The 27193-nt window shown below is 41.1% G+C and overlaps 2 protein-coding genes across 4 annotated transcripts in view; both read left to right on the top strand.

Annotated features, from left to right (window-relative positions):
- Positions 1-27193, top strand: part of ARHGAP6 (Rho GTPase activating protein 6) — a 165048-nt gene that overhangs the window by 72970 nt on the left and 64885 nt on the right. For all 3 annotated transcript variants that reach the window (XM_082609416.1, XM_082609415.1, XM_082609414.1), the window contains one exon: positions 4357-4516. In XM_082609416.1, the coding sequence (XP_082465542.1) occupies positions 4378-4516 (139 nt within the window). In that variant the 5' untranslated portion in view covers positions 4357-4377. The remainder of the gene's footprint in view (positions 1-4356; positions 4517-27193) is intronic.
- Positions 351-1832, top strand: LOC309796779 (zinc finger CCHC domain-containing protein 17-like). The gene is made up of 2 exons (XM_082610126.1): positions 351-769; positions 998-1832. The coding sequence occupies exons 1-2, from the start codon at positions 432-434 to the stop codon at positions 1317-1319; spliced, it is 660 nt and encodes a 219-aa protein (XP_082466252.1). The 5' UTR covers positions 351-431; the 3' UTR covers positions 1320-1832.

Below are 27193 nucleotides of genomic sequence, written 5' to 3'. Positions count from 1 at the left end.
CCTGATTTCTGCGTGGCTTCGCCTCCTGCTCTTTCCTTCCTTCTAGCCTTGTAATTTCCCCCAAACAAGGCCGTTCTGTCAAATTCATTTGCCTTGGCACCAACTGTTTTTTCCAGTGTTGCATTTCTACAGAGCCAACCCTTACCCCTCTTATTCAACTTACGGGTCTCCTGTGAAACACTGCCTTCTTATAAAGCTTTCCTTGATCCCCAGATAGATGTCAAAGCCTTTTCTCCTAGGCATCCCATTGCATTTGGTACTTACTCCTAGTATCATAATCTCTGTATTTCATGAACCGAGTGTGTTCTTCCTACCAAAATTTAACTCCTTAAGAACAAGGACTGGCTGCAGTGTGGAGACCAGACGCTGACACCGAGACACTTGAATTAGCTTTAGCAGAAGAGAAATGGAGGAACCATAGAACATTAAGGATGAATTCAGGAAGACCCGAGACCATGGAGAACTTGCCTGCTCTCTACACTATTTTCCAAGGAGAGGTTGCTATGGTGACAGACTACGGAGCCTTTATCAAAATCCCAGGCTGTCGGAAGCAAGGTCTGGTCCATCGAACTCACATGTCATCCTGTCGCGTGGATAAGCCCTCCGAGATAGTAGATGTCAGAGACAAAGTGTGGGTGAAGCTTATTGGACAAGAGATGAAAAACGAAAGGATAAAAGTATCCCTCTCCATGAAAGTTGTCAACCAAGGGGCTGGGAAGGACCTTGACCCCAACAACGTTATCACTGAAGAAGAAGAGAGGCAGAGGCGGTCCTTCCAGGATTACACTGGGCAGAAGATCACCCTCGAGGCTGTCCTGACCACTACCTGCAAGAAGTGTGGCTGTAAAGGCCACTTTGCAAAGGATTGTTTCATGCAACCAGGTGGGACCACGTACTCTCTGATACCTGATGAGGAAGAGGAGTAGGAAGAGGCAAAGTCAGCAGAGTTTGAAAAGCCTGACCCCACGAGAAATTCTTCTAGAAAAAGAAGGAAAAGAAGAAAAAGAAACATAGAGACAGGAAGTCATCTGACTCTGACAGCTCAGACTCTGAGAGTGATACAGGCAAGAGGGCAAGGCACACGTCAAAAGAGAGCAAGGCAGCAAAGAAGAAGAAAAAGAAGAAACACAAGGAGTGAGAGTGGAAAGAGTGGGGGGGTGGAGAGAAGGAAACAGGAGCCTTGTGCCTTGAAGCGCTGGCTCCTGGAAAGACTCAGTAGTGAGAATATGGCCTTCCACCCCATTGACTTCTCTCCCATGGGAGATGGCTTCCCCTCCTGCCCCAGGCAGGTTTGGGAGATATCAGAAGTATCTGCCTGAATGAGTTGTTTTCTTATCACTCCAGTCCCTCTGCAAGTGACCCCTGCAGCTGACCCATTCATTCACCCAACTTCCTTCATTCAGCAGGAGGTCCTATTACCCTCTTCCAGCTGCCACTGCCAGAGCCAGACTCCTGTACAGGAGTCCAGGCTAGAGCCACAGGTACTGCTGTGGAGGTGAGTCTGGCTGTAGTTGGAGAACAGAGTGATTGGCCCCTCCCTGTTGACCTGCCTTGGGCTGATTGGTGGGTGATCTCTGCTGTATCCAACACAGGGGCAGAGGGAGACTGGCAGTACTAGGGAGAACATGGTAAGAAGTGGTGCCCACTTTTTCCATTCCCCCTAACATGATTCTACTATGTTAGAAGTGACAGCTGGTGGTCACAGCCAGAAAACCATTGTTTGCAGTGACTGAGCTTGTGTGTGACGTTCCACCCGATCACTGAACTAGACAGCTCAAGCCAAGATCATTGCTTTACTTTGTATTTACTACAATGTGAGTCAGTTGGTTACAAAAAAAACAAAAAAGAACAAGGACTGTGTTGTCATTTTGATAATCCCAAGCCTAGTACTGTTTTTAGCATGTAATAGGTGCTCATTGAATTTTGCTTGAATTAATTATGCAGGAGGTCATACTAAATAAAAATAAAATGTGTCTTCTAGGGATTGATTTATTTTATTTCAGTCATGAGCTATTGTTCAAAGGTTGGCAAACTACAGCCCACTGTCCAAATCCAGCCTTCCACCTATTTTTGTAAATGAAGTGTGACTGGCACACAGCCACACCCATTCATTCATAAACTGTCTATGGTTGCTCTTATGCCACAAAGGCAGATCTGAGTAGTTTTGACAGAGACCACATGGCCCACGAGTCCTGAAATATTTACTATCTGGCCTTTTACAGAAAAAGATAGCCAACCCTTGCTACAGATACTAGAGCCCATCAGAGGGCATATTTTTAAATGCATTTAAGAATAGATATGTAATTCCATTTTGACACTTCAAGTAGCAGCGGGCTCCCTTAGATACCTAAACTTCATATTTAAAAATCACCAACTCATCTGGAACTTCCCATTTGGGGTGAGGGGAAAGCAATTCACTGATATTGTACCTGTGGTGCCCTAAGCTTAAAGGGTGTGAGTGAGAGGTACACCCAACACTTAAGTCCCCAGTTCCTGTCTAAACTTGTGGTTAGTCCAGCTATACCAAAAAGAAAAAAGAAAAAAAATCCAAAATACACTGGGCCTGGAAGAATGTTCTTCAGTTCACCAAATGTGACTGCAGCCTACCTGCTTTGCCTAGATTTACGCACTCACTCCTCGGCCCTGACCCATTCCCACACCCTGTTCCCTGTGCCCCTCCTGGGTCCCTGGCAGTCCTCCTCACCCACTGGATGCAGATGCACAGGTGTGAAGGCAAACAAACAAAAATTCATCATCTCCTTTAACCTCTGCTCAATCCTGGACTTCCCTGTGAGGTCTTTCCCAGCACTTCCATCTAATAGTGTAAATCCCTGTCCTCTGCTCACACTGCTGGCCCCTTCCCTGCTTTTTGTTCCCTCCTTAGCAGTTATCATTACTTAACACGCTACATTCTTTACTTACCCTTGTTTATTTTCTGCCCCTACTAGAGTATGATATCTCCATTTGTTAAATGAATGAATAAATAAATCAATGAAATCCCAGATAAAGAGGAAAAAAATAGCAAAGAATTAACATAGTGCCGTTCACTCTTTGGAATGAACCTTCTAGGCAGGAATTTGCTACCAGTAGGGAACACAGGTGTCTTAGCAGTCTCTGGGGCCAGCCTTTCTGTCTCTCTTCTTTAAGGTGAATAATGAGGATGGTGAAGTCTTCTGGGATTCCTTAAATGTTCCCCACATCCACAAGAAATCCCTGGCAGTGTCTATAGGGCCCAGCACTATTCCTTCTCCCAGAATTTTTCTTGATTGTTAAGGAAACAGTAGATACCTCTTCAAAGCTGTTGTGCACTAGTTGATATCTGTGATTCGTAGGAATTCCTCCTCAGTGAGGGGACATTGGGCTTCAGAGGATGGTGAAGTATTGTTTCTTAGGTCATCGCTTTCTCACTGTCTGCATCAAGGGTAGAGATATTCACTCTCATAGGTGTGAAATCTGAGATGTGTACGTGAGCACACAGATAGACTCAGGATTGTGGGAATCTTTGCTTTGATTCTTTGATGTGGAGTATTTTAGCATGAAACGTCTCTATAAATATGTGTAGCTTTTATTGATCATATCTCTATACTTACTGTGATCAAAATAGCTCATTAGACTGCTCTAAATAGAAACTCAGTGGTTACAATTTAGCATAGAATTTAAAAGCCTAAGATGTTTTAGCTCGAGTCCTGGTTCGTTTCAAATCTTGTAAGTTTTACAATTTGGCAAAAATTACTTAACCTTCCTAAGCCTCAATTTCTTCTATATTATATTATATTATATTTATATATACTATACATTGCTATAATATCAACATAATATATCCTAAGTATATATTACAATAATGTATCGTAAGTATGAAGTATATATAATAATAATATATTATGTCATATATAATAAATATACTAGATTGTATTATTATATAAAGGAAGTAACTAAAAAGCCCTTGGCACATTGCTGGTACATGGTAGGCTATCAATATACGTTTACCCTCCTATGTCTAGTGTGCACAATGGCAATTAGCAGTAGTTTTTCCTGTTACTGAGAAATAAAAACCGAAAAGTTCCCATGTGTTCCCATAAAAGAGAGGAGGCAGGACCCCTGAAGCAGCTTTCCACATAGTTTTCTTTGCATCATTTTATGGGATCAGATGACCTAGCAGATACTCCAGATTTTGATGTTTGCAATGGATGGAGTAAATCCACAGTTAGGTAAGAGTGGATTCGATTTTAGAGATTGAGAGCCAGTTTGGGAACATAAAAATGAAGTTTGCTTGACTTTATGACCGATCGAGAGAGAGGCTGAGGCTTGTGCCAAGATTACTGTGTGACCCTTGATGTTCTTCCCCTTGATCTGCAGGGTGACTTCACGTGGAACAGTATGTCGGGTCGCAGCGTGCGGCTGAGGTCAGTCCCCATCCAGAGCCTCTCAGAGCTGGAGCGAGCCCGGCTGCAGGAAGTGGCTTTTTATCAGCTGCAGCAGGACTGTGACCTGAGCTGTCAGATCACCATTCCCAAAGGTAAGGCCCCATCTGCCATCACATGGGGGATGCTGGAAGTCAAACACCTGCTCTGCCAGGGCCCCAAGCTGCAGAGTCCTCTCAACCCCACTATTAACACAGGAAGGAAGCTATAGCTTCTGGGTCACTGGCTGGCACTGGCAACCATTTTGAAAGATGTGTTCAAGTGGGGCAGTTTACATGTCGACTAATATGTGTATTTAAAGGGAAGATCAACTTGAGGCATTAAAGGGGAAAGCCATGTGTATCTCAGCGGTCTACGTGGCTTCAGCACAACCAATTAAAAAGAAGTTTCAGAAAGGTCAACTTAAAGGGTTAGAAGAAAAACCATGTCTATCTCAATATGATTTCAAAATAAGCAGTTGAAAAGAATGTTTTAACAGTCCGTTAAACTTCTCATTTGACCTTATGCAAACTCAGGATCAGTGATTATACCAATGTTAACTCATTTTTATCCAGTCTTTCACCTGGCCTGTCTCTGTTGGGGTTCACCACTATGACACTGGAGCCAGGGCAGGCCTGGTTGTCTGATGTTTTTACAAACACAGATCCTGACTCTGGTAAAGATGAGAAGCATGTATTTGAAATCCTTTGATCTGTAAAGCCTGCTTCTGAATGTTGACTATCTTCTATAAAGGTACTTTTTAATGTGTATTAGTGTGTAGCCGAAAGGTAATTTGAGGTGAAGTGAAAAGTTGTGATGTTATACAAATAGAGTAAACCTGCCATAAAAACGCAACATTGGCTGCTGTGCCTAAAACTTAAAGGGAGGCAGGAGAGCGATAGCAAGCATCTGAACGCTAGAAGATTGCCTTGGAAGATTTCAGTATCTGCAGAACTTCTCCTTTGTTTTCTTTTTTTAGGGAGTTGAGGGGATGCTTCATGAATATTCATAAAATCATTCATATCATATATACACACATACACATAGATATGTAGTTCTCAACCAGGGATGGTTTTCCCCCATTCCCCAGGTAAAATTTAGCAATGTCTGGCTCCACTTTCAGTTTTCACAGCTTGGAGGAAGGATGCAGCTGACATCTACTGGATGGAAGCCAGGGATGCTGTTAGACATCCTGCAATACACTGGACAGTCCCCCACAGCAAGCATTGTCAGGGCCCAAGGGCCCAAGGGCCCAAGGGTAGAGGCTGAGCAACCTTAATATACACATGAACACATGTGCTTGCATTCCGTTAACAGCAGTGTTGGTGCAGTATTTTCTGGGCTCACCTGTGTCTGATGGAAAGGGCACTGGCTTGGGAGTCTGAAGACCAGAATATGAGGACTTGTCCGGTCACCCCCTCCCCCCTCCACATGTGAGCTTGGGCAATTTACCTCTGTAGTAGGAGGCTCAGTTTTGTTGACTAGAAAGAGTAGCACAAAAACAGTGACCACACAGAATTTTGAGTTTATTTTTGTATATGGTGTGAGGAAATGTTCTAATCTCATTCATTTACATGTAGCTGTTAAATTTTCTCAGCACCACTTATTGAAGAGACTGTCTTTTCTCCATTGTATATTCTTGCCTCCTTTGTCAGAGATTAATTGACCAGAGGTGTGTGCGTTTATTTCTTGGCTCTCTCTATGTGTCTGGTTTTGTGTCAGTACCACGCTGTTTTGATTACTGTAGTTTTGTAGTATAGTCTGAAGACTGCGAGAGTGATACCTCCAACTTTGTTCTTTTTTCTCAAGATTCCTTTGGCAACTCCAGGTCTTTTGTGGTTCCATATACATTTTTGGATTATTTGTTCTAGTTCTGTGAAAAATGTCTTGGGTATTTTGATAGGGATCACATTAAATCTGTAGATTGCTTTGGATTGTATGGCCATTTTAACAATATTAATTCTTCCAATCCAAGAGCACAGGCTATTTTTCCATTTCTTTGTATCATCTTCAATTTTCTTCACCAGTGTTTTACAGTTTTCAGAGTAAAGGTCTTTCATCTCCTTGGTTAAGTTTATTCCTAAGTATTTTATTCTTTTTGATGTGATTTTAAATGGGATTGATTTTCACATTCTCTTTCTGATACTTTGTTATTACTGTGTAGAAAAGCAACAGATTTCTGTATATTAATACTGTATCTTGCAGCTTTACTGAATTCATTTATTAGTTTTAATAGTATGTTGGTGGAGACTTTAGGGGTTTCTTTTTTATTTATTTATTTATTTATTTATTTATTTATTTATTTATTTGTGGCTGTATTGGGTCTTCATTGCTGCACACGGGCTTCCTCTAGTTGCAGTGGGCAGGGACTACTCTTCATTGCGGTGTGCGGGCTTCTCATTGTGGTGGCTTCTCTTGTTGCGGAGCACAGGCTCCAGGCCCACGGGCTCAGTAGTTGTGGCTCGTGGGCTCTAGAGCACTGGCTCAGTAGTTGTGGGGCATGGGCTGTGTTACTCCGCGGCATGTGGGATCTTCCCGGACCAGGGCCGGAACCCGTGTCCACTGCATTGGCAGGAGGATTCTTAACCACTGTGCCAGCAGGGAAGTCCCTAGGGTTTTCTATATAAAATATCATGTCCTCTGCAAATAATGACAGTTTTACTTCTTCCCTTCCAATGTGGATGCCTTTTATTTCTTTTCCTTGTCTGATGGCTGTGTTCAGCACTTCCAATATTGTGTTAAATAGAAGTGGCTAGAGGGGCCACTTTCATTCTTTAAGCTGGAATCTCGGACTCTGCTGGAGGTCATGAAAGAGTTCAGGAGAAGGGAGAGGTAGGTTAGGCCAAGAGGCTGGTGGACAGGCACATTTCACTGATGGATGCCTGGCTCCCTTGGCTTTCTCATCATGTGCTACTTGACACCACAACCACAGCCAGTTCCTTCCAGGAGGAAATTCCTACCCCTGTTATATCTTTTCATACTAATGTAACACAGAGATCCTCAGGTAAAGTGAGAAGAAAATCCCTTTGGCAATGGGTGAAAAATGAGTGCTAATCACCATCAGGTCAGGTTGCTGCTTCTCCCTAAGACCTTCTCATTCTGCCTCATCTTGTCTTGGTTTGGTTTTAGGGTGGAGATGAGGCCTGCCCTCGCCTCCCCATTAACTCACAAGGTGGCCCAGGTGGGGCCCAATCGTCCTGTATCCCTTTTACAAGAACAGATGTTCTTTCAGTTCCTAAGAAAAATTTTTAATAGAAATGTTTCTGGCAAACCAAATTTATAGTGAAGGGAATGATGACTCTAAAAAGTTATGTGAAAATCAGATTGGATGCACATCAGATGAGATACCAAGGAAAAAATATTCTTTGTAGCTTTGTTTTTAAATCCAGTTAATTTGATGTTTCTCTTTGTTCTTGCTTTTTATAGAGTCCACTAAATAAATAACCTTTACCAAACAGAGAATTTTATAAAACTTATCTGCTGGAAGCTCTGTCTCCATTGCTTATTTATGAGACTATGTTGGTCCTAGTACATTCAGGGAAAGATTTGTTCTATCAAGATATTCAAAGATGTTTGGGTTACAGGAGTTATTTTGATATTTTCCATCATAGTAGGAGCTAATAGTTTACAAATAATTTCTTACTTATGAAGGAGAGAAGGAACTGTGTGGCTGGGTGGAAAAAAACAGACATCACCAAAGAGTTCTGAAACTATTGTTTTGGGAAGATGATTATAGACATTGAATATTTACCAAGATCTTTCAAATGCATGGCCGGTGCTGAGTGCTATGATGGCAGCTTTGGTCCAAGGGTAGCCACTTGGTTCCATGTAAACCCCTAAGTGGAGGTTCTAAACAGGGTTCATATTCACTGTATGCATAATTTACTCAGGAAAATAAATAGTTGCTGGGGCCTAGAACCTAAAGAAATGATACCAAGCCTAGTGAGATAGTGAGTACAATGAAAATGGAAACATACTCAAGCTCACATTTTTGTTCTTTGACACATTAGGATGACTGTAGGAATTTATTTACAGGTATCTGTTTGGAGGACCCTCTTCCTCTATGAGACTGGTGTTTCCAGGGCTCAGATGAATGATAATATAACATATTCATCAGCTGCTGGTATTCACCATAGAGAGGGAAGAACAGAAGATTGGTGGGTTGGGAAATTACTGGGGTTATTCCCAGTGGTGGGATCCAAGGCACAGATAGAGAGTTTGACCTCCTCCTGAGCTTTAGTAGTAGGTGGATATTGGTTATATGGGTACAGATGTTGGTAGATTAGAAGATGATGGGAGAGCATGTGGAATTTCACTCCAGATTGCCTCTTCACTCACAGCAAAATAGTAAACAATTTCATCTGCTACGAGTGGGGCTGGGAAGGAGGTCCTGGAGGTTTGAGGAAAGAGGAGAGGAATAGAAAAGAGGGAAGCTGATGGACCAGCAATGTTGCAGGATTGCAGAGCAGCCCTAAAGGTCTATTTGAGGTTAGTAGCTGGGAGTTTAAATTGCAAAATAAACATCTGGGCAGCTAAACACTGCTAAAGCAAACACGCCATTTTGTAGTTTGAGTTTCCCAGCCCTGTTTAATCCAAATTTCCTCTCAGTAGAGTTAGGATTTTCTGGTTGAGTTCAATAATGGTAGAGAGGAACATGGCAGTTGAGAGTATATCTGTGGTAGGCAGAATACTGCACCCCTCAAAGATGGCCTGGAACCTTTGAATATTTACCTCACATGCCAAAATGAACTTTGCAGATGTGATCATCTCAGGTCCTTGAGACAGCAAGATTATCCTGGATTATCTGGGAGGGTCCAAACTAATCACATGGGTACTAAAAAGCAGAGAAACTTTCCCATCTGAGAGAGATATGACTTTGGAGGAATGGTCAGAGAGATGTAGTGTTGCTGGCTTTGATGATGGAGGAAGGGGCCATGAGCCAAGGAATGCAGGAGGCCTGTAGAAGCTAAAAAAGGCAAGGAAACAGATTGTCCCTAGAGTCTCTAGAAAGGAATGCAACCCTGCTGACACCTTGATTTTAGCCCAGTGAGACCCATTTCAGACTTCTTGTCTCCAGAAATGTCAGATAATAAATTTGAGTTGTTTAAGCCACTAAGTTTGTGGTCATTTGTTACAGCAGCCATAAGAAACTAATACAGTATCCAAGGGAATTATTATAATCTCAGACCATGGACTCTAAGTTGAATGAGAAGTTAGAAATAAATATAAAAGACTTATATTTTTCTTGAATAAAAAGAATCAATAATATAAAGATGTCAATTATGTCATAAATTATCTATAAACAGAATGTGATTCCAAAAAACATACCGACAGAATTTGTTTTTGTAATATCACTAAATTGATCTAAACATCATCTTGGCGAATAATTATATGAGAGTAAGTAGGCAGGGGAAAATCTGAAAAAGAGGTCAAATGGAAATTATCCTTATCCATTTATTAAAATGTCATAAAACTAAAGCAGTTAAAAGAATATTGTACTGCCTCACAGTAGGTAGATCAATGGGAGACAATAGCGTTCAGAATTGAGCTAAAATAAATGAGAACTTATGACATAAATATTGCATTTCTTGTCGGGGGAAATGATGGCTTAGTATTGTATTTGTGACAGTGAGACAACCACTGAGGAGAAAAATCGGGATTCTGACCTTACTCCTTACATCCAAATAAATTGATGTGGAAGGAAGATTTGAAGATTTAAAAAATGAAACTATAAATGCACCAAAACAAAACATAGCTAGATATTAATATATTTTTACATGGAGGAAGGCACTACCCAGAAATCTTAAAGAGAATGACCTGTTTCATTATGTTAAAAAAAAATAGAATCATCTGTGTGGCAAATAAATAAGTAAATAAATAAAGTAGAAATTTACAACACATTTCACAAACTAAAGGTTAACTTCTCTACGATACAAAGCTTTATTACAAATTAATATGAGAAAGAAGATTATTAAAATGTGGACAAATTATAGGCAGCTCACAGAAAAAGAAATTCAAATGATTTATAAATATTTGTAAAGATGCTCTCACCCTCATATTCATTCAAGAAATGCAAGCTCAATGACAAGGAGATTTTTTTTTCTCTTAGATAGGAATGGCTCCAAAAGTTGGATGGTATACTTTCTGGGAAAACAGACACTCATGTACTGTTGATAGGAATATAATTGTTGCAGCAACTTAGAAGGCGATTTGGCAACATCTAACTCTTAAATGGCCCAATAATACTACTTCTGGGAATGTATCTCACAGATATATACTTGTATTAGTCAAGATAGGCTAACCGCTTAGTACCTTAATACTATAAAAGTTTCTTTCTTGCTCAGGCACCATCCACTGCAGGTTGGCCATGAGGATTGGGAGGGGAGAGTGTTCCACACAGTTATGCAGGAACCTAGGTTTCTCCAATCTTGTGGCTCCTCCCTCCTCTATATCTATTCAACCAGGAGACAAGCAAAATAAAAGCTAATAAGATTTACATAAACCTTCTAAGATGACTGATGAGCTTAATTTGTTACCCCTTCTAAACTTGATATTTCAAAAAGGGAATTTTGAAGATGCTATAGAGAACCTAATGGTAGAAATCAGGAGGCCTTTCGATGGGAGGGATCAGATCTATCAATAGAGTTTTCCCTGTGACCTTGAGTTTGCCCCATGGAGGCGACCATGGAATGTTTCTACCTGTCAAAGGCTGCTCTTGGCATGAGCTCTTTGTGTTTTTTTTAACATCTTTATTGGAGTATAATTGCTTTACAGTGGTGTGTTAGTGTCTGCTGTGTAACAAAGTGGTCAGCAATACATAAACATATATCCCCATATCCTCTCCCTCTTGCGCCTCCCTCCCACCCTCCCTATCCCACCCCTTAAAAAACTAAAAATAGAACTACCATATGACCCAGCAATCCCACTACCAGGTGTATACCCTGAGAAAACCATAATTCAAAAAGAGTCATGTACCACAATGTTCATTGCAGTATTATCTACAATAGCCAGGACATGGAAGCAATCTAAGTGTCCACTGACAGATGAATGGATAAAGAAGATGTGGCACATTTATACATTTGCATAAGCTCTTGGATCAGACTTTTAGTCTGTAAATGGCTCAATCCTTAATGGCAGACCCAGAAAACAAATGCGGAGACCATGGTTGAGAAATTAAGGAACGCCTAATGGCCTTCATGAACTTTTCATTTACTCAGAACACATCAACGGAGTATTGTTTATGTATCAGATTCAATTAATATTGTTTTGATAGCATTTTAATACCAATGGTCTAAGGCAGGGGTTAGTGAACTGGCCCACTGGTCAAACCCAGCTCACCATCTGTTTTTGTAAATAAAATCTTATTGGTACACAGCTATGCTTATTCATTTACGTGTCATCTATGGCTGCTTTTGAGCAACGATGGCAGAGTTGAATAGTCGTGACAGTCCATATGCCTCAGGGAGTCTCAAACATTTCCTATCTGGGCCTTTACAGGAAAAAATGGCTCACCTCTGGTCTAAGGTAAAATAAAAGGAAGTGACTGACTTATGCCCAATCTGTAAAGCAGCTTAGTGTAGCCTTTATCTCACTATAATGGAAACTAAGTATTTAAAGTGGAATGGTTTCATAAGAGAGAAATGCATATTCAAGTTTTCTTTAGTGCTCTTTTTTTCTTCACTTAATTTCTGATATCACAATTGAGAAAGGCTTCGTTTATGTATTTTAAAAACCATCTCATGGAATGAGGAATAGCTGATGGTTTAAGCAAATGTGGGCAATAGTCTAATAAAAGAGTACTCTGATGCCTCAAAATTGCTGTTATATGGCTTCCATATAAAGTGGTCCCTCACCATTGTCCCTCAGGCTGTATAAAACCCAAGTAAACAACTCAATGAAATCAAGAAAATGATATTCTTGGTTGGCTAACACTGCAGCTGTCTTTGGTTTGTGATTCGAATGTTGATTTAAAAAATAAGGGCAACCTGATGGGCAGGGAAATTGAGGTTGGGTGTTTATGCAACAGCCCTAGACAGAAACTATAGCTGTCCAATTTATATGTTATCCCTGCTGGCATTCTCCATTTGAAGAGGTGAAGCGTGAGAACTGTTTATCAAAGCTTTTTGTGTAAGTAAAAATGAAGTTGAAACCTGGGGTAAAATCCACAAACTTCAGTGTAGGTAGAAATGCTGATAGGAAACAAACATCACCAAATAGGGTGATCAAAGAATAATGTTAGACCACTGGGCTCAGAGGCCCTCAACAAATGTCTCTAGTGTGTGAGCTATAGAGCTAGTTGTATCTTTTATTTTACATCTCAGCCCAGCAAACACATGAACCAAATGGTGTTTATTGTTATCTGAGATACACTTTGATATTCTCTATAATGTTCTCTCCTATACACTTTGATATTCTCTATAACGTTCTCTCCTATTGTCTTCTATTTGATTCTATATCATTTTCTAAAATACGCTTGTCATGACACGCTAAATTTTCATGATTCATTAATAAGTTATGACCCACAGTTTGAATAAAGCAATCTTGAAAGGCAGATGGAATGGAAAAGAGGCGATCAAGAAGAAAAGAACAAAAATGGCAGCATGGAAACCTTTCACTTGTTCACTGCTGTGGCTCTTAGGGCCTTGGTAAGGTGGATGGGGCATTGTTTCCCTAGGGCCACAGAAAGGAACCTAGGCTAGACCCTTGGCCTAAGCATCTAGTACCTTCTCTATCTAGAGCCCAACATTGGCGTGCCATCCAGGGGCTTCCCATGCTGCTTCACTGCTCTCATGTCAAAAGCAGTCCACATCCTCAAGGAGTTCTTAGTCCGTCAATAGAGAATGCACAGAGACACATCAATTGTATTAAAACAGAGCAGTGGATATCATCCTGTCCAAGTTACCTTTGGTGACCCTTACAGACAGAAGCTGCCTCATCTACCTATTCCAATAAAACCCAGGAATGACAGAGAGGTTTCCCTGCAGGTTTTTGTTGAAATTTTCTTCTTGGGTGCTCTCCTCTGTACCCCAGGGCTTTTACCATGTCAAGTTCTCAAGTGTGTGCTGCTGTATGATTCTGTTCTGTGCCAAGCAGGCAAGCCAGTACAATAGTCTGTGGTTATTTAAGCCATATGTTTTGTTCCTTCATATTCACAAATGGTTTCCTTTATGTTCTTAGACAACATAGTTTTCTATCTGAGGTCTTGTCCCTACTGATCACATCTACACATACTGATGTATCTTTGTTGGAGTAGCAGCTATTATTGCACAAGGCTTTGGCATCTTGAACAAAACTTTTGTCATTGCAGTTTCTGAAATACTCTGGCACCTTTCAAAGATTTCAAGACTACACTATTCTCTCTGTTGGGATCATGGCCCAAAAGTAAACTTGATAATTACAAAGAATGTCCCATCCTTGAAATATGAATAGGAGCTTCCATTTTTGCTTTTTTCTTTGTTTCTCCATGGGCAAAAACAAAGGCAAACAGTAATAATTGAAATTAAATACCAAGTGTTTTTTAAACCAATCAAGCTTTCTAGATAATTTGAAATTGAGCCCTCAAGATTATTTAAAAATTCAATCAGTGGGTGTTTATAAAGTTTTTTATAAGTGGAAAGCTCTGGAAAAGTAGTTTAAGGTGGTCTTCACTTAAGATAGGAGAGGGCAAACTACAGCCGAAAGGCCAAATCCAGCCCACTGCCTGTTTTTGTAAATAAAGTTTTATTAGAACACAGCCATATGTATTTGTCTCTGTATTGTCTAAGGCTACTTTAGTGCTTCAACAGCAGGGTGGAGTAGTTTTGACCGAGACCATATGGCCCACAAAGCCAAAAATATTTGCTATCTGGACCTTTACAGAAAAAGCTTGCTGACCTCTGATTTAAGAGATTAATATTAATTTGATATAGTAATTTACAGTTATTATCCATGTGGTTGATCAACTATACCATCCTATTCATTTCAATTTCTTCACTATCTTAGTTTTACTCTTCCATAATTGAGTGTTTTTTAATTATCACACTTTCATAACTCTCAGATGTTTTAGTGTTTATATTACATGTAATCAAAATTTTTTTCAAAGTGAGCAATAAATTCCCTTGGTGAAGCTAAACAAGAAAGAAATGTCAATATTTTAATGAGTTGCTTAAACAACTGATGCCACCATGCAGGTTATAGGAATGTCAGTTATGCATCAGATGGGTGACTTTAATAAGTCAGTCTCCAATATGGGTTGATTATTAGCTTTATTATTACTATCTGCTTTAATAACTGAGAATTTAACTGTCTTTCTCCTTAAGGACTTTACTTATTTACAGATTTACAGTTCTTCGTAATCTGATCTTCCTGCTCTTACCCTCCTTCCTTATCTTAGATGCCACCCAACACACACAAATTCAGATCTTCTAGGGATGTCTTTCTTAGAGCTATCTAGCATTATATGACAAAACTGGTGCAAATATAAGTAGGAAAATCACATCCCACAACTGGAGTTTTGGGTTGTCCATCGTTAAGATGCTTTGGCTGCAAATTATGGAAACCAAACCAAAAGTGACTTATATAACAAAGAAATTGATTATATTACTTTACTAGGAGCCCACAGATAGGCTAGTTCCAGGACTCATAAATTCAGTGGCCTTCCACCTTTTTTCTCTGCCATAATCATGGGTCACTTCGTTCTTTGGCTGGCTTCCCTCATTGTCACAAAATGACTGCAGCAGCCACCAGCATCACTGCTTCTATGGCAGCATGAAGAGGCAGAGAAGAGCAGTGGCTCTTCAGCAAGTATCTTTTTAATAGTAGAGAAGGATTTTCACTGCTGCCTCCTAGCAGACTTCCCTCCCTTCTCCATCCCTAGAATCGCAACACTCGCCAGTGCCCAAATCAATACAGCAAGCAGAAAGAGATCACAAGAACTAGCTTGACTTAAGTTTCCTTTGCTGAGCCTGGGGTAAGGACTCATCCCAGGGTGCATGACCACATGGAGGGTGAGCACCTAACAAAATAGGGAAAGAAAAAATTGGGTGGGGGGGTGTAGTAGAATAAAGATGGATTTAGATTAGTAATCATTGGTGTACATAATAGCAGTGTCCTTTTCTGCCATTGCAAACAAGCAACAGGGAGGAAACTGTTTGTATATTGATTTGCATTAATGTCTGACAGAGTGCTTTGCTTTTGTTGCTCAGGAAATTGTTAAGAAATTGAATGGAAAGGATTAAAAATTCAATCATAGCACATTTATTTCTATGGTATTTCTATATCATAAAGAATTGTTTCAAATGGCTCAAAGAATAACCAAACACAAGAATGGGAAAGGATGGGGAGCCTAACAGTTTTCATCCAATTGCACCATCTGTCCAGTTACTGAATCTATGAGAGCTGTTTTCATGGCAGCAACCAGCAGAAATTTTGAGGAGTTTCCAAGGCTTAAAGTCTATTTCTTAAAGATAATTGATTCCTTTCTTACTTATTCATTATAAAACGATATCTGTCAAAAAGAAGGTAGGGGGGCTTCCCTGGTGGCGCAGTGGTTGAGAGTCTGCCTGCCGATGCAGGTGACGCGGGTTCGTGCCCTGGTCTGGGAGGATCCCACGTGCTGCGGAGCGGCTGGGCCCGTGAGCCATGGCCGCTGGGCCTGTGCGTCCGGAGCCTGTGCTCCGCGGCGGGAGAGGCCACAACAGTGAGAGGCCCGCGTACCGTAAAAAAAAAAAAAAAAGAAGGTAGGTAGCATTAGCCCCTTAGGCAGGTCAAAAATCACACCATGTGTCAATACCCTTGTCTGACTCTACCTTTTCAACTAGACCTGCAGGCTTTGGCTTTAAAATGAGTAATGATGAAACTCCTCTAAATTGCAATTAATTTCCCTGAGTTAACAATCCAGGGCATTTCTTTGGGATGAGTGCTTTCTGTCTTTTTGTTCTCCCACCTGCTTTCTTTCCTTCACGCTCCAGGAAATAAATATAACTTAAGGAAGTGGTTTGCCAAAAGCCATTTTTCTTGCTCTGATATTTGGAAACTTCTGTCTCTGCAAATACAAGACCTCCATAGACTAAGTTAAAAATACTGTTTTCAACTTAGGGTATGTACGATAAGAGATGCTTTTTTTTTTAACTCCTAACACTTGAAAGTGGAAAAAATGACAGAAAGGGAAAGATCCTTCTAGGGCATAATTTCTTCACGACCAGTTATTACAGTAAGCAGTGATTACAAAGAATGCCTGGCTAAGGAAAAACCATAGTTGAGCTTTTAAACCCATGGCATCCAAGCCATGCAAACAACTTCCCTACCTCACGTTTTGATAGAATAACGAAACATGCTCAACAAATCAAATATCTCAATGATTTTCTGTAATAGAAACACACTTGTTTAGAGGTTCAAGAATCTACAAGGTCTTTTTTTTTCCTCTGGAGAAAAAGTTTCAGAACTAATTACCTTGCCAAATAATTTACAGAAAACGGGAAAGGTTTCTTAGTGTTTAATTTAGCTGGAAGCATGGTGACCTCCAAGAGCTGACTTTCTTACAACAGTGAGAGACTCACAGAATGTTCTTATTTTCTGACCACAGCTTTGATAATTTCACCACCACTTCAACGTGTAAACTGTGGGGATTACTACATTTCTCAAGTAGTTAGGGGAGCCTCGGCTCTAAGGAGAGGCATCTGCATTGCTTAAGATTACCATAAATATTTCTTTCCCCAAGAAACATAGACACTTTGGAAACAGATTTTGAAAAATCTAATCCACAAGGTGCTAGCAGGATGAAGAAACAGTGTTTGATTCATTGGGATTTAAACCAAGAAGAATGACTCAATCACCCTGTTTCTATTTCAATCAAGGTTAATGGAAAAACTGCTAAGGATGAGGTGATATATAAATGGAAATTTTGACCTATAGATTTGATTAAATAACCAGCAGTCTAGAGCATGGAAGATATATAGTGAGATTCAAAGTTGGCTGAGAGGCAGGACCACTTTGGGCTTGAGTACATTGTTTTCCACTTTTTCCATGTAGATTGTTTTCTTCCAGGATTCTTATTTTTCACTCTCTTAAGCCCTAGTTCCCACTAAAGAAACTATCAATCCACTCCTGAATTTGTGATGTTCTCATCTTTTTTCACCAGTAGAATGCTTGCTTGATAAAAGTTTGGATTGCTAGGAATAAAACATTAAGAGCTTAGGATAGGAAAGGATTTCCTAGACTAAGCAGTCACCATGTCACTTATTGAGAGAAATCCCCAGCAAAATTCAAAGGCCCCTGAGAAGGGTAACTTCATCCTTTAAGAGACTGAACTTGAACATTAGCCTCCTCAAGCAGAGTCAAGGACAGCCTTCTTGCTTCTGATCTACCACCTGGTAACCGTCTCCACTGAAGCATTTCTTCATTTTGTGTTCATGAGGTTTCCATGTATCTGTCTTTAGCGCTAAACTCTGAGTTTCTCAGAAGCAGAGACAATGCTTGTCCATCTGGGTTCATAACTAACGCCTAGCTCTGTCTCATCCTTGATGTTGGATGGAGGGATAGATGGAGCCGTGGATGGGTCAATCTATGGAGGATGAGCCCACTTTCTAGGGGGAAGATGCACTTGACATGGGTAACTATTGTAGTATACATAATATTCCGAAGCCAAGGAATTCATTATGTGCTGTGGCACATCATCCCTTGATAGAGATTACTTGTTTTAGAGTAGAGGAGAGAGCCCTGCTTTGGCTCGTGTCCTAAATCTCTGGGGTTAATCCCAGTTTAACTCGTAGGCCAGAGTAATGCACTGGTCCTATTGGTTCCCCTATCCTGGGATTGTTGCCACATTTCCTGCCAAGAAGCAAATGTAGCCACTTTCCTGGCAACTACTGCTCCTTCCTGTCAGGGCTGCTCTGCTTTCCTTTTCTTGGGATGCACTTTGAATAGGGAGCAGGCAACTCAGAGTAGCAGAGGCAATTTTGAATTCATTCCGCTGAGCATGGGTATGGCATTAACTGGCTCCAATGTCCAGCCCGACTTTTCCTGGGATGTGATTTTTTTTTTTTTTTTTTTTTTTTTTTTTTGCGGTACGAGGGCCTCTCACTGTTGTGGCCTCTCCCGTTGCGGAGCACAGGCTCCGAACGCGCAGGCTCAGCGGCCATGGCTCACGGGCCCAGCTGCTCCGTGGCATGTGGGATCTTCCTGGACCGGGGCACAAACCCGTGTCCCCTGCATTGGCAGGCTCACTCTCAACCACTGCGACACCAGGGAAGCCCTAGGATATGATTTTGACTGGGGTTTTGGTTGCCCAGCTCTCATCAGTCCCTATGTGTTTTCCAATGTTGATTTATTTGGCCAAGTTAACTTACATTGATGAGATTAATTATTAGAAAGCACGAGACTTGGAGTGTGGGCCCAGTGAATGGCCCTCAAGTGCCAGGAGCCATAAATAATATTATTATTTCTTTGACAAATCTGCTCCAAACTAGAAATAAAATATCTGGTTTAGTCTTCTGCTTGTTTTATTTTCGAGAGGTCTGTGGCTTGAGAGCCATCAAAAGGGGAATATAGATGAGACTAAAGAATGAATTTTAGTCTTGGTAAACAATTAAATAGTTTTAGTAAACACTTTTATAAGACATCCACAGATTGTGTGAGTCACCTAATGTACTTTCATATATATAATTTAAAAACTATATTTCGGTTTATTAGGATAGGCATCAGAACATGAAAAATAAACAGATTTCTGTGCTAAGCAGTGTTCTTGGATGCCAGTGATGGGTACAAAGTCTGGATAACTTAAGCAGAAAAGGGATTTAGAGAACCCAAGAAATAGGAGGTATCTGAAGATAATCTAATCAGCCACATACGAAAACATCACCAGAGCCACAAAAACAAATCTGGTCAAGCCTCTCAACTGTCCACTCCCTTTCCAGAAAACATGCTACACAGAATGGCAGATATAATGGATGCTTTATATTGGCCTAGACACATGTTTTCTTTCAGATCCGGGAGATGTGAATAAGAAGATTATTCCAATAGTTTCAGCCAGGTCAGAAACTCTGGCATGTGAGTCACCTTCTTGCCGTAAATTTCAGCTCCCAAATCCGTGTTTCAGAAGTTCTTCAGTGAGCATTGCAAGCCTCCACTTTCTCACATGCTTGACAAATGAGTCTTCAACCTTTGTTTGAATACATTCAGTGCCTGGGACAAAGGGCTTTTTTAAAAATAAATTTTGTATTTTGGAATCATTTTAGATTTACAGAAAAGTTATCAAGATAATACAGAGTTCCCATACGCCCCTCACCCAGTTTCCCCTAATGATAATATCTTTTATAACCTTGGTACACTTATCACACCTAAGAAACCAACATTGGTATGTTACTCTCAACCAAACTACAGCCTTTGTTTAGATTTCACCAGTTTCCCCACTAACATCCTTTTTCTGTTCCAGGGTCCCATCCAGGATACTACATGCATTTAGCTGAGCATCTTTTTTTTTTTTTCTTTTTTAAAAAAAATAACAAACATTTCTTATCTCACACAGTTTCTGGGACTATCTTATCCTGGTTGTTCTGGTTCAGGTTCTGGTTCATGAGGTTGCCGTCAACCTGAGCCCGGGCTGCAATCATCTGAAAACATGACTGGGCCAGAGGATCAGTGTCCAATCTCACTCACGTGGCTGCTGGCTGGAGACTCCAGTTCCTCACCACATAGCCCTTTGCAAAGGGCTTCTCATGCCATGGCTTCCACCAGAGTGAGGGATGCAAGACAGAGAGCATCCAAGATAGAGGCCACAGTGAACAGTGCTTTTTTTGTGAGGCAGCTCATTCCATTGCTGAAGAGTTCCATTTGTTGACAAAACTGTCTTTCTGCAAATTCCTCCTGAATCCTTTTTCTGGCCAATGGAGGGCTGGCCAGTAGGTCTCTTCATCCACCATGTTTAGTCCTCTGTAAAAAAACAGAAAGAAGAAGAAGAAACGGTGTCCACTGAGTCTTCCCTGAATGCTAAAGACACTCCACTCACACAGCTGTTCACCATCAGGTGCCAGATGACTCGATCTGGTGTTGCCCCCCATCATCACCACCATCAAAGTAGAAAAAGAACTCATGTAAAGAAATAGAAGGCTGTTTTCTCAAGGAACTTGCTATATTCCCCTCCCTGTAGTTAGGAATTTGGTATAAAGATAGCTATAGGCAGACTCACATTTCTTTATAAATTGAAGGGAATTGTTACTGTGTCCAAAATTCAACATTATATATAAAGGCTCAACAATTCATAAACATTTTTTATATTGTTCTCTTTAAAACAAACACTGAGCTGGGGTATAAATTGAGTATTGTGACAAGTGGGAAAATGTGAATGTTTTATAGTTCAGATGTCACATGGTTTGAGCCCAGAGCTGTTCTCTAGGTAGAGTTATGCACAGACCAGTGGTTCCCAACCAGAGTGATTTTGTCCCTGCAGGACATTTGGCAGTGTCCAGAGGCATTATTGGTCATCACAACAGGGAAGGGTGCTCTGGCATCTATTCAGTTCAAGGCAGGGATGCTGCTAAATACCCCACCATGCACAGGACAGCCCTTCACAACGAAGAGTCACTCGTGCCAAGGCTGAGAAACTGTGGCATAAGTTATATGTAGTTTCTAAAGGGCCACTTCCCATTCTGCCACCAAGTGTTTCTTTTATATCTTTTTTTCCTCACTTTGTTACTGAGCTCCCCTCACCGCCTATGAATTCCTTTGGTTTGCATTCTCTGAGTCTGTTTTTCTGGTCCAAGTAAATAGCAAGGCAGCTGTGGTTGGGAAAAGCAGGACAGGTGGTGCCAAAAAGCATTCCTTCAAACTTTTCTCAGCAGGAATTTTTTTGAAGATTGGAAACAAGCTAGAACCTTCCTTTTAGGCTAGGATGGAGTTGCAGACTCGAAGGCTTGCCAGGTGTGCAAGTGGCCCAGGGTTAGGTGTCTATGCTGGCCTGGGGTGAGTGTGAGGAATGTGGGAGCCAGTGCTATCAGGTCTCCCACCTTTCTCAAGAGGTTAGAAATCCAGATATGTATGTGAAGTTACCAAGATTTCACATTAGAGCTCAAGTTTTTATAAATCACTGCGTGGCTTAGAGATGATCATACTAAGTGAAATAAGCCAGACAGAAAAAGACAAATATCATATGACATCACTTCTATGTGGAATCTAAAAGTTGATACAAATGAACTTATTTACAAAACAGAAATAGATCCAGAAACATAGAAAACAAACTTATGGTTACCAAAGGGGAAATGGGGGTGGGGGGAGAGGTAAATTAGGAGTTCGGGATTAACATACACACACTACTGTATATAAAATAATCAACAAGGTCCTACTGAATAGCACAAGGAACTATACTCAACATTTTGTAGTAGCCTATAAGAGAAAAGAATCTGAAAAAGAATATATTTATACATATACACACACACACACATATATACGTATAACTGAATGACTTTGCTGTACACTTGAAACTAACACAATATTGTAAATCAACTATACTTCAGTTAAATCAATCAATCAGTCAATCACTGTGTGGGCTAAACACCACCTGAACAGTGGGGGGCTGGATGTGGTCATGTCGTACCCACTGGACTAGCTCTATGGCGGCATCAGAAGAGGGTTTTGTCCCCAGAGTTGTACTTAGTAAGTTCTGTTTGACTTCATTTCGTGTCTCAGCACAGGCAATTTCTTCTTCTTTCCAGTAATGTGATCTTTGCAGAACTCTGCAACCGAAGGGATTTAAAGGGGCTTAAATGTTGATGCCCTGTCCCATATCCAAGTGCACCTGTGAATTTCAGCTGTCTACACCCATTCTCTGTGACTGCTTCACTAAGGAGCCAGGCTTAGCGTATTCTTGTCCATCGCCCAGGCTTCTGGGAGGGAGGAGTCTAAATGACCCTTACGAATGAACATGCACTGTTTTACAAACACCTCCAGAACCATCTCTCGTGATGCAGAGGCAAAGTGACCTTAAACAAAGGATTTTCAGCTCCTCGTCACAGGTATCTGGGTTCTCCTCCTAGCTACCCCTCTCAAGACAGAGCCAAGCTTTTTGGAAAGAGCCACAATTTGGGTTTGAATTCCAGCTCTACCACCTACCAGTCCTGTGATTTGGGGACAATTTGCTTTAGTTTTCTGATTTTATTTTTCTCAACTGTAAAATGAATAAATCAAAAGGCTACCTCGGTGGATTGTATGTTGATGTGTATTAGATAATATCGTATATGCAAAAATGAGTCATGCAAATCCTGGTGAAAATTTAGAGCTCAATATTGTTCGTTTCTCTTTCCTCTCTAACTCTGTATTACCTTGGGCATGTTGGTCCCTATATCTGGTCTTTAATGTCACTTCCCTCAAGTAGACACCACATGTTCTTCCCTACAGCACAGGTAGAGGTTAAGAGCACCAGTTGGATGTTGGCTAGTCCTGGGTGCAAGTTCTAAATTTACCACTTACCAACTTCTGCACTTGGACAAGTTACTTAACCTCTCCTAACCTCATCTATAAAATAGCAAAATACAATAGTGTGGGCTTTGTAGAGCTGCTGTGAGGATGTAATAAGGTCGTAGATACTAAGCTTCTAGTATTGATACATACTCAAAAACCACTAGTGCTTCATTGTTCCTGTATACCGGTGTCACAGGGAAGTTGTGGTAGCTGGATGAGATCATGGGCGTTCAGATATTTAGAAAAGTTAGAGATGGGAGAAGTTTCTTTTGTAGGACTTTCTTGCTGAGTTTTCAGCCCCATTCAGTTAATGCAATTTTTATGTTGGTGCCATTCTGTAAAAATGACAAAGTCTTTTGTTATTTTTACTGAGGAATAACATATATATAGTAATGTAAATAAATATGAATGTCCAGACGTACGACTCAATGGGGGTTTTGTTTGTTTGTTTGTTTGTTTTGCGGTATGCAGGCCTCTCACTGCTGTGGCCTCTCCTGTTGCGGAGCACAGGCTCCGGACGCGCAGGCTCAGTGGCCATGGCTCACGGGCCCAGCCGCTCCGCGGCATGTCGGATCTTCCCGGACTAAGGCACGAACTCGCATCCCCTGCATCGGCAGGTGGACTCTCAACCGCTGCGCCACCAGGGAAGCCCCAACTCAATGGGTTTTTAATATGCGTGGACCATGTACCCGACAACCAGATCAAGAAAGGGAGCATTCCCAGTATTCCAGGAGGCTTCTTCTTGCCCCCTTGCAGGCAAGAGCCATACCCCCAAAGTAACCCTTAGTCTTCCATCTATCACCAAAAATAAGTCTTTTTTTGGACAATATTTTTTATCATTATTATCTCTAGAATCAACTTAATATGGAACATACTTTTTAATAACCTGTATTCTCTGAATCTGATCTGATCTGATCTGATTAAAATTAGGAGTTGTGTACTTCAGTGGTCCTGGGTTCTCTTTGGAACCAGCCCCAAACTTCCATTTGACTTCTGGCCATGGACAGTGCTGACAATTCCTCATGGCGTGCCTTGCCCCGTGCTCTTTACTTGGAGGGAGACAAAAGCCTAGGAGACATGGTGCTACCCTCAGAGAGCTTCTCGTCTAGGTAGAGAAACCAACAAGCCTTAAACTGGAACACTAGCTGACAGCGAGGGAGGCCGTGAAAAGACTTGTCCTAGGGCAGCAAGCTCATGTTTTCTTGTTGTCAGCCCTCCTGGAGACCCTGTTTGGTACTGGCCTCCCCCAAGACGGCTAGATTAACCACACTCCATAACGATGATTCCTTTGCTTTGTGGTCACTCGGATGTGGAAGGCTTCCTGTCTTGCCGTCTGCTATTGTGTCGTGTCTGTCTGTGGGCTTGCCCATCTAGGATGTGGTCTCCCGCAGGCACGTGGAAGGCAATCCTCAAGGGCTTGTTCCAAGATGCCTTTGATCAGGACGTGCGACCCCAGCTTTCTCTCCAGGTCTCTGTAGTCCGTAAGACAGTGGCCACTCTGAGAGCAGTTAGTAAGTACACTCATCACTGTTTGCATTATAAAAACATTGCTGTGCAGTGTGGATAGTTAGGAAGCTTGAATTTCTTTAAAAGATGGAATGGCCCTTAACCCACTTACTGGCATCCGAGGAACTGGCTGAACATAAACCGTTCTGTATGGTTGCAAGCACATAATACGGCAGTCTCTTGAGCAGGTTGTCTACACTCTATGGAAACAAAAGACATTCTTCAAAAACTGGAGACTCACTCAGCAAACCACTGGTCGATCACAGGGGTGAAGAGGAGTGGCCAGTTGTATTGCACAGCTCTGGTCGTTCTTCCTGAGGAGTTTATTTTATTGATTTTCTTTTTTTTTCCCTGAGGATTTCAAATGAGAAAATGGCTAAAGCAATGCCTCCTTACACATGATTGCACATCATCCATCATTTTGTCTAGTTGCCTATTAATAACTTTCACCTCTATCTAATTAAGTGAAAGGTATAGTATCTGTTGTAAATAGCTAAGCATTTTTTATGGTAGACCAATATTCACAAAGATCGTATTTTTCCTATAAGGAAGCTTCAAGATATTGTTTAGAGTTCTGGAGTTTGAAATGCATAGTATCCTTGTGGACCTATGGAAACTCTCATACTGGTGGGAATATAAATTAGGAAAACTACTTGGAAAACAGTTCATTGTTACCTCCTAAAAGCCTAGGATTACATACACTCTGACCTGGATGTGCAGCTTCTACATATGTATCCTAGAACAGTGGTTCTCAGACTTTAGTGTGAACCAGAATCCCCGGGAGGGCTCAATGGGCCCCAACCCCAGAGTTCCTGACTCAGTAGGTGTGGGTGGGGCCGTAGAACCCCGTCCCCAACGAGTTCCCAGGTGACACTGCTGCTACTAGTGCTAGAACCACACTGTAAGAACCGCTCTGTCGGAGAGATGTTTGTACGTAAGAAGACGCGAACAAGAACATTGTTCCTAATGGTCCCAAGCTAGAGACAACTCACATTTCCATCGACAGCTCAGTGGGAAAACTAAATGTGGTATATCCATTCAAGAAAAAACTGAATAGCAATCACCTACAGCTACCTGCCTCAACAGGGTGTATTTTAGGAAGTGTGAATGAATGAAATAAATGAGGCAAGAAACAATACCTACAGTATGATTCCATCTCTACGAATTTGAAAGTGATAAAAACAGAATTATATTCTTTATAAATGCATATATACATGGTAAAACTATAAAGGAAAGCAGATAATTGATACTGCAAAAGTCAGTCCAGAGATTACCAGGGGTACAGGAAGGGAGGCATACAGAGGGCTCCTCGGGTACTAGCTGTAGTCTACATCTGAACTTCGCTGTTGGTTATGTGAGAGTTGACTTCCTCATTAATACTTACACTGTACATTTATATTTATACACATCTACATATATCATACATCCTCTAGTTAAAAAAAAAAGGTGAAAAAAATTGTTCTACTGTATCTTAAAAGAAAATGTCTCCTGGCTTCCCTGGTGACGCAGTGGTTGAGAGTCCACCTGCCGATGCATCCCGGTCCGAGAAGATCCCACATGCCGCAGAGCAGCTAGGCCCGTGAGCCATGGCCACTGAGCCTGCGCATCCCGGAGCCTGTGCTCCACAACGGGAGAGGCCACAGCAGTGAGAGGCCCGCGTACCGCAAAAAAAAAAGAAAAGAAAAGAAAATGTCTCCTATCCTACATGTATTCTGGTTCTTTGACAACTTGTTTGAAATTTAGGATCTGTCCACTGCTTATGAAAAATAAATCCCTTAAGCTTTTTTTTTCTTTCCAGTTTTTATTTTTTAATTAAAAATTTTTTTAACATCTTTATTGGAATATAAGTGCTTTACAATGGTGCATTGGTTTCTGCTGTATAACAAAGTGAATCAGCTCTACATATACATATAGCCCCATATCCCCTCCCTCTTGTGTCTCCCTCCCACCCTCCCTATCGCACCCCTCTAGGTGGTCACGAAGCACCAAGCTGATCTCCCTGTGCTATGCGGCTGCTTCCCACTAGCTATCTATTTTACTTTTGGTAGTGTATATAAGGCCATGCCACTCTCTCACTTTGTCCCAGCTTACCCTTCCCCCTCCCCGTGTCCTCAAGTACATTATCTACATCTGCATCTTTATTCCTGTCCTGCCCCTGGGTTCTTCAGTACCTTTTTTTTTTCTTTTTAGACTCCATATATATGTGTTAGCATACGGTATTTGTTTTTCTCTTTCTGACTTACTTCACTCTGTATGACAGACTCTAGGTCCATCCACCTCACTACAAATAACTCAGTTTCATTTCTTTTTATGGCTGAGAAATATTACATTGTATATATGTGCCACATCTTCTTTATCCCTTCATCTGTCGATGGACACTTAGGTTGCTTCCATGTCCTGGCTATTGTAAATAGTGCTGCAATGAACACTGGGGTGCATGTGTCTTTTTGAATTATGGTTTTCTCAGGGTATATGCCCAGTAGTGGGAATGCTGAGTCATATGGTAATTCTATTTTTAGTTTTCTAAGGAACCTCCATAGTGGCTGTATCAATTTACATTCCCACCAACAGTACAAGAGGGTTCCGTTTTCTCCACAACCTCTCCAGCATTTATTGTTTGTAGATTTTTTGATGGTGGCCATTCTGACTGGTGTGAAGTGATGCCTCATTGTAGTTTTGATTTGCATTTCTCTAATGATTAGTGATGTTGAGCATCCTTTCATGTGTTTGTGGGCAATCTATATATCTTCTTTGGAGAAATGTCTATTTAGGTCTTCTGCCCATTTTGGGATTGGGTTGTTTGTTTTTTTGGTATTGAGCTGCATGAGCTGCTTATAAATTTTGGAGATTAATCCTTT

This window comes from Mesoplodon mirus (assembly GCF_964341445.2).
Source record: "Mesoplodon mirus genome assembly, chromosome: X".
NCBI classification, from domain to species: domain Eukaryota; kingdom Metazoa; phylum Chordata; class Mammalia; order Artiodactyla; family Ziphiidae; genus Mesoplodon; species Mesoplodon mirus.
Note: the sequence above shows the minus strand (reverse complement) of the source record. Positions and strands in the feature narration are given on the sequence as shown.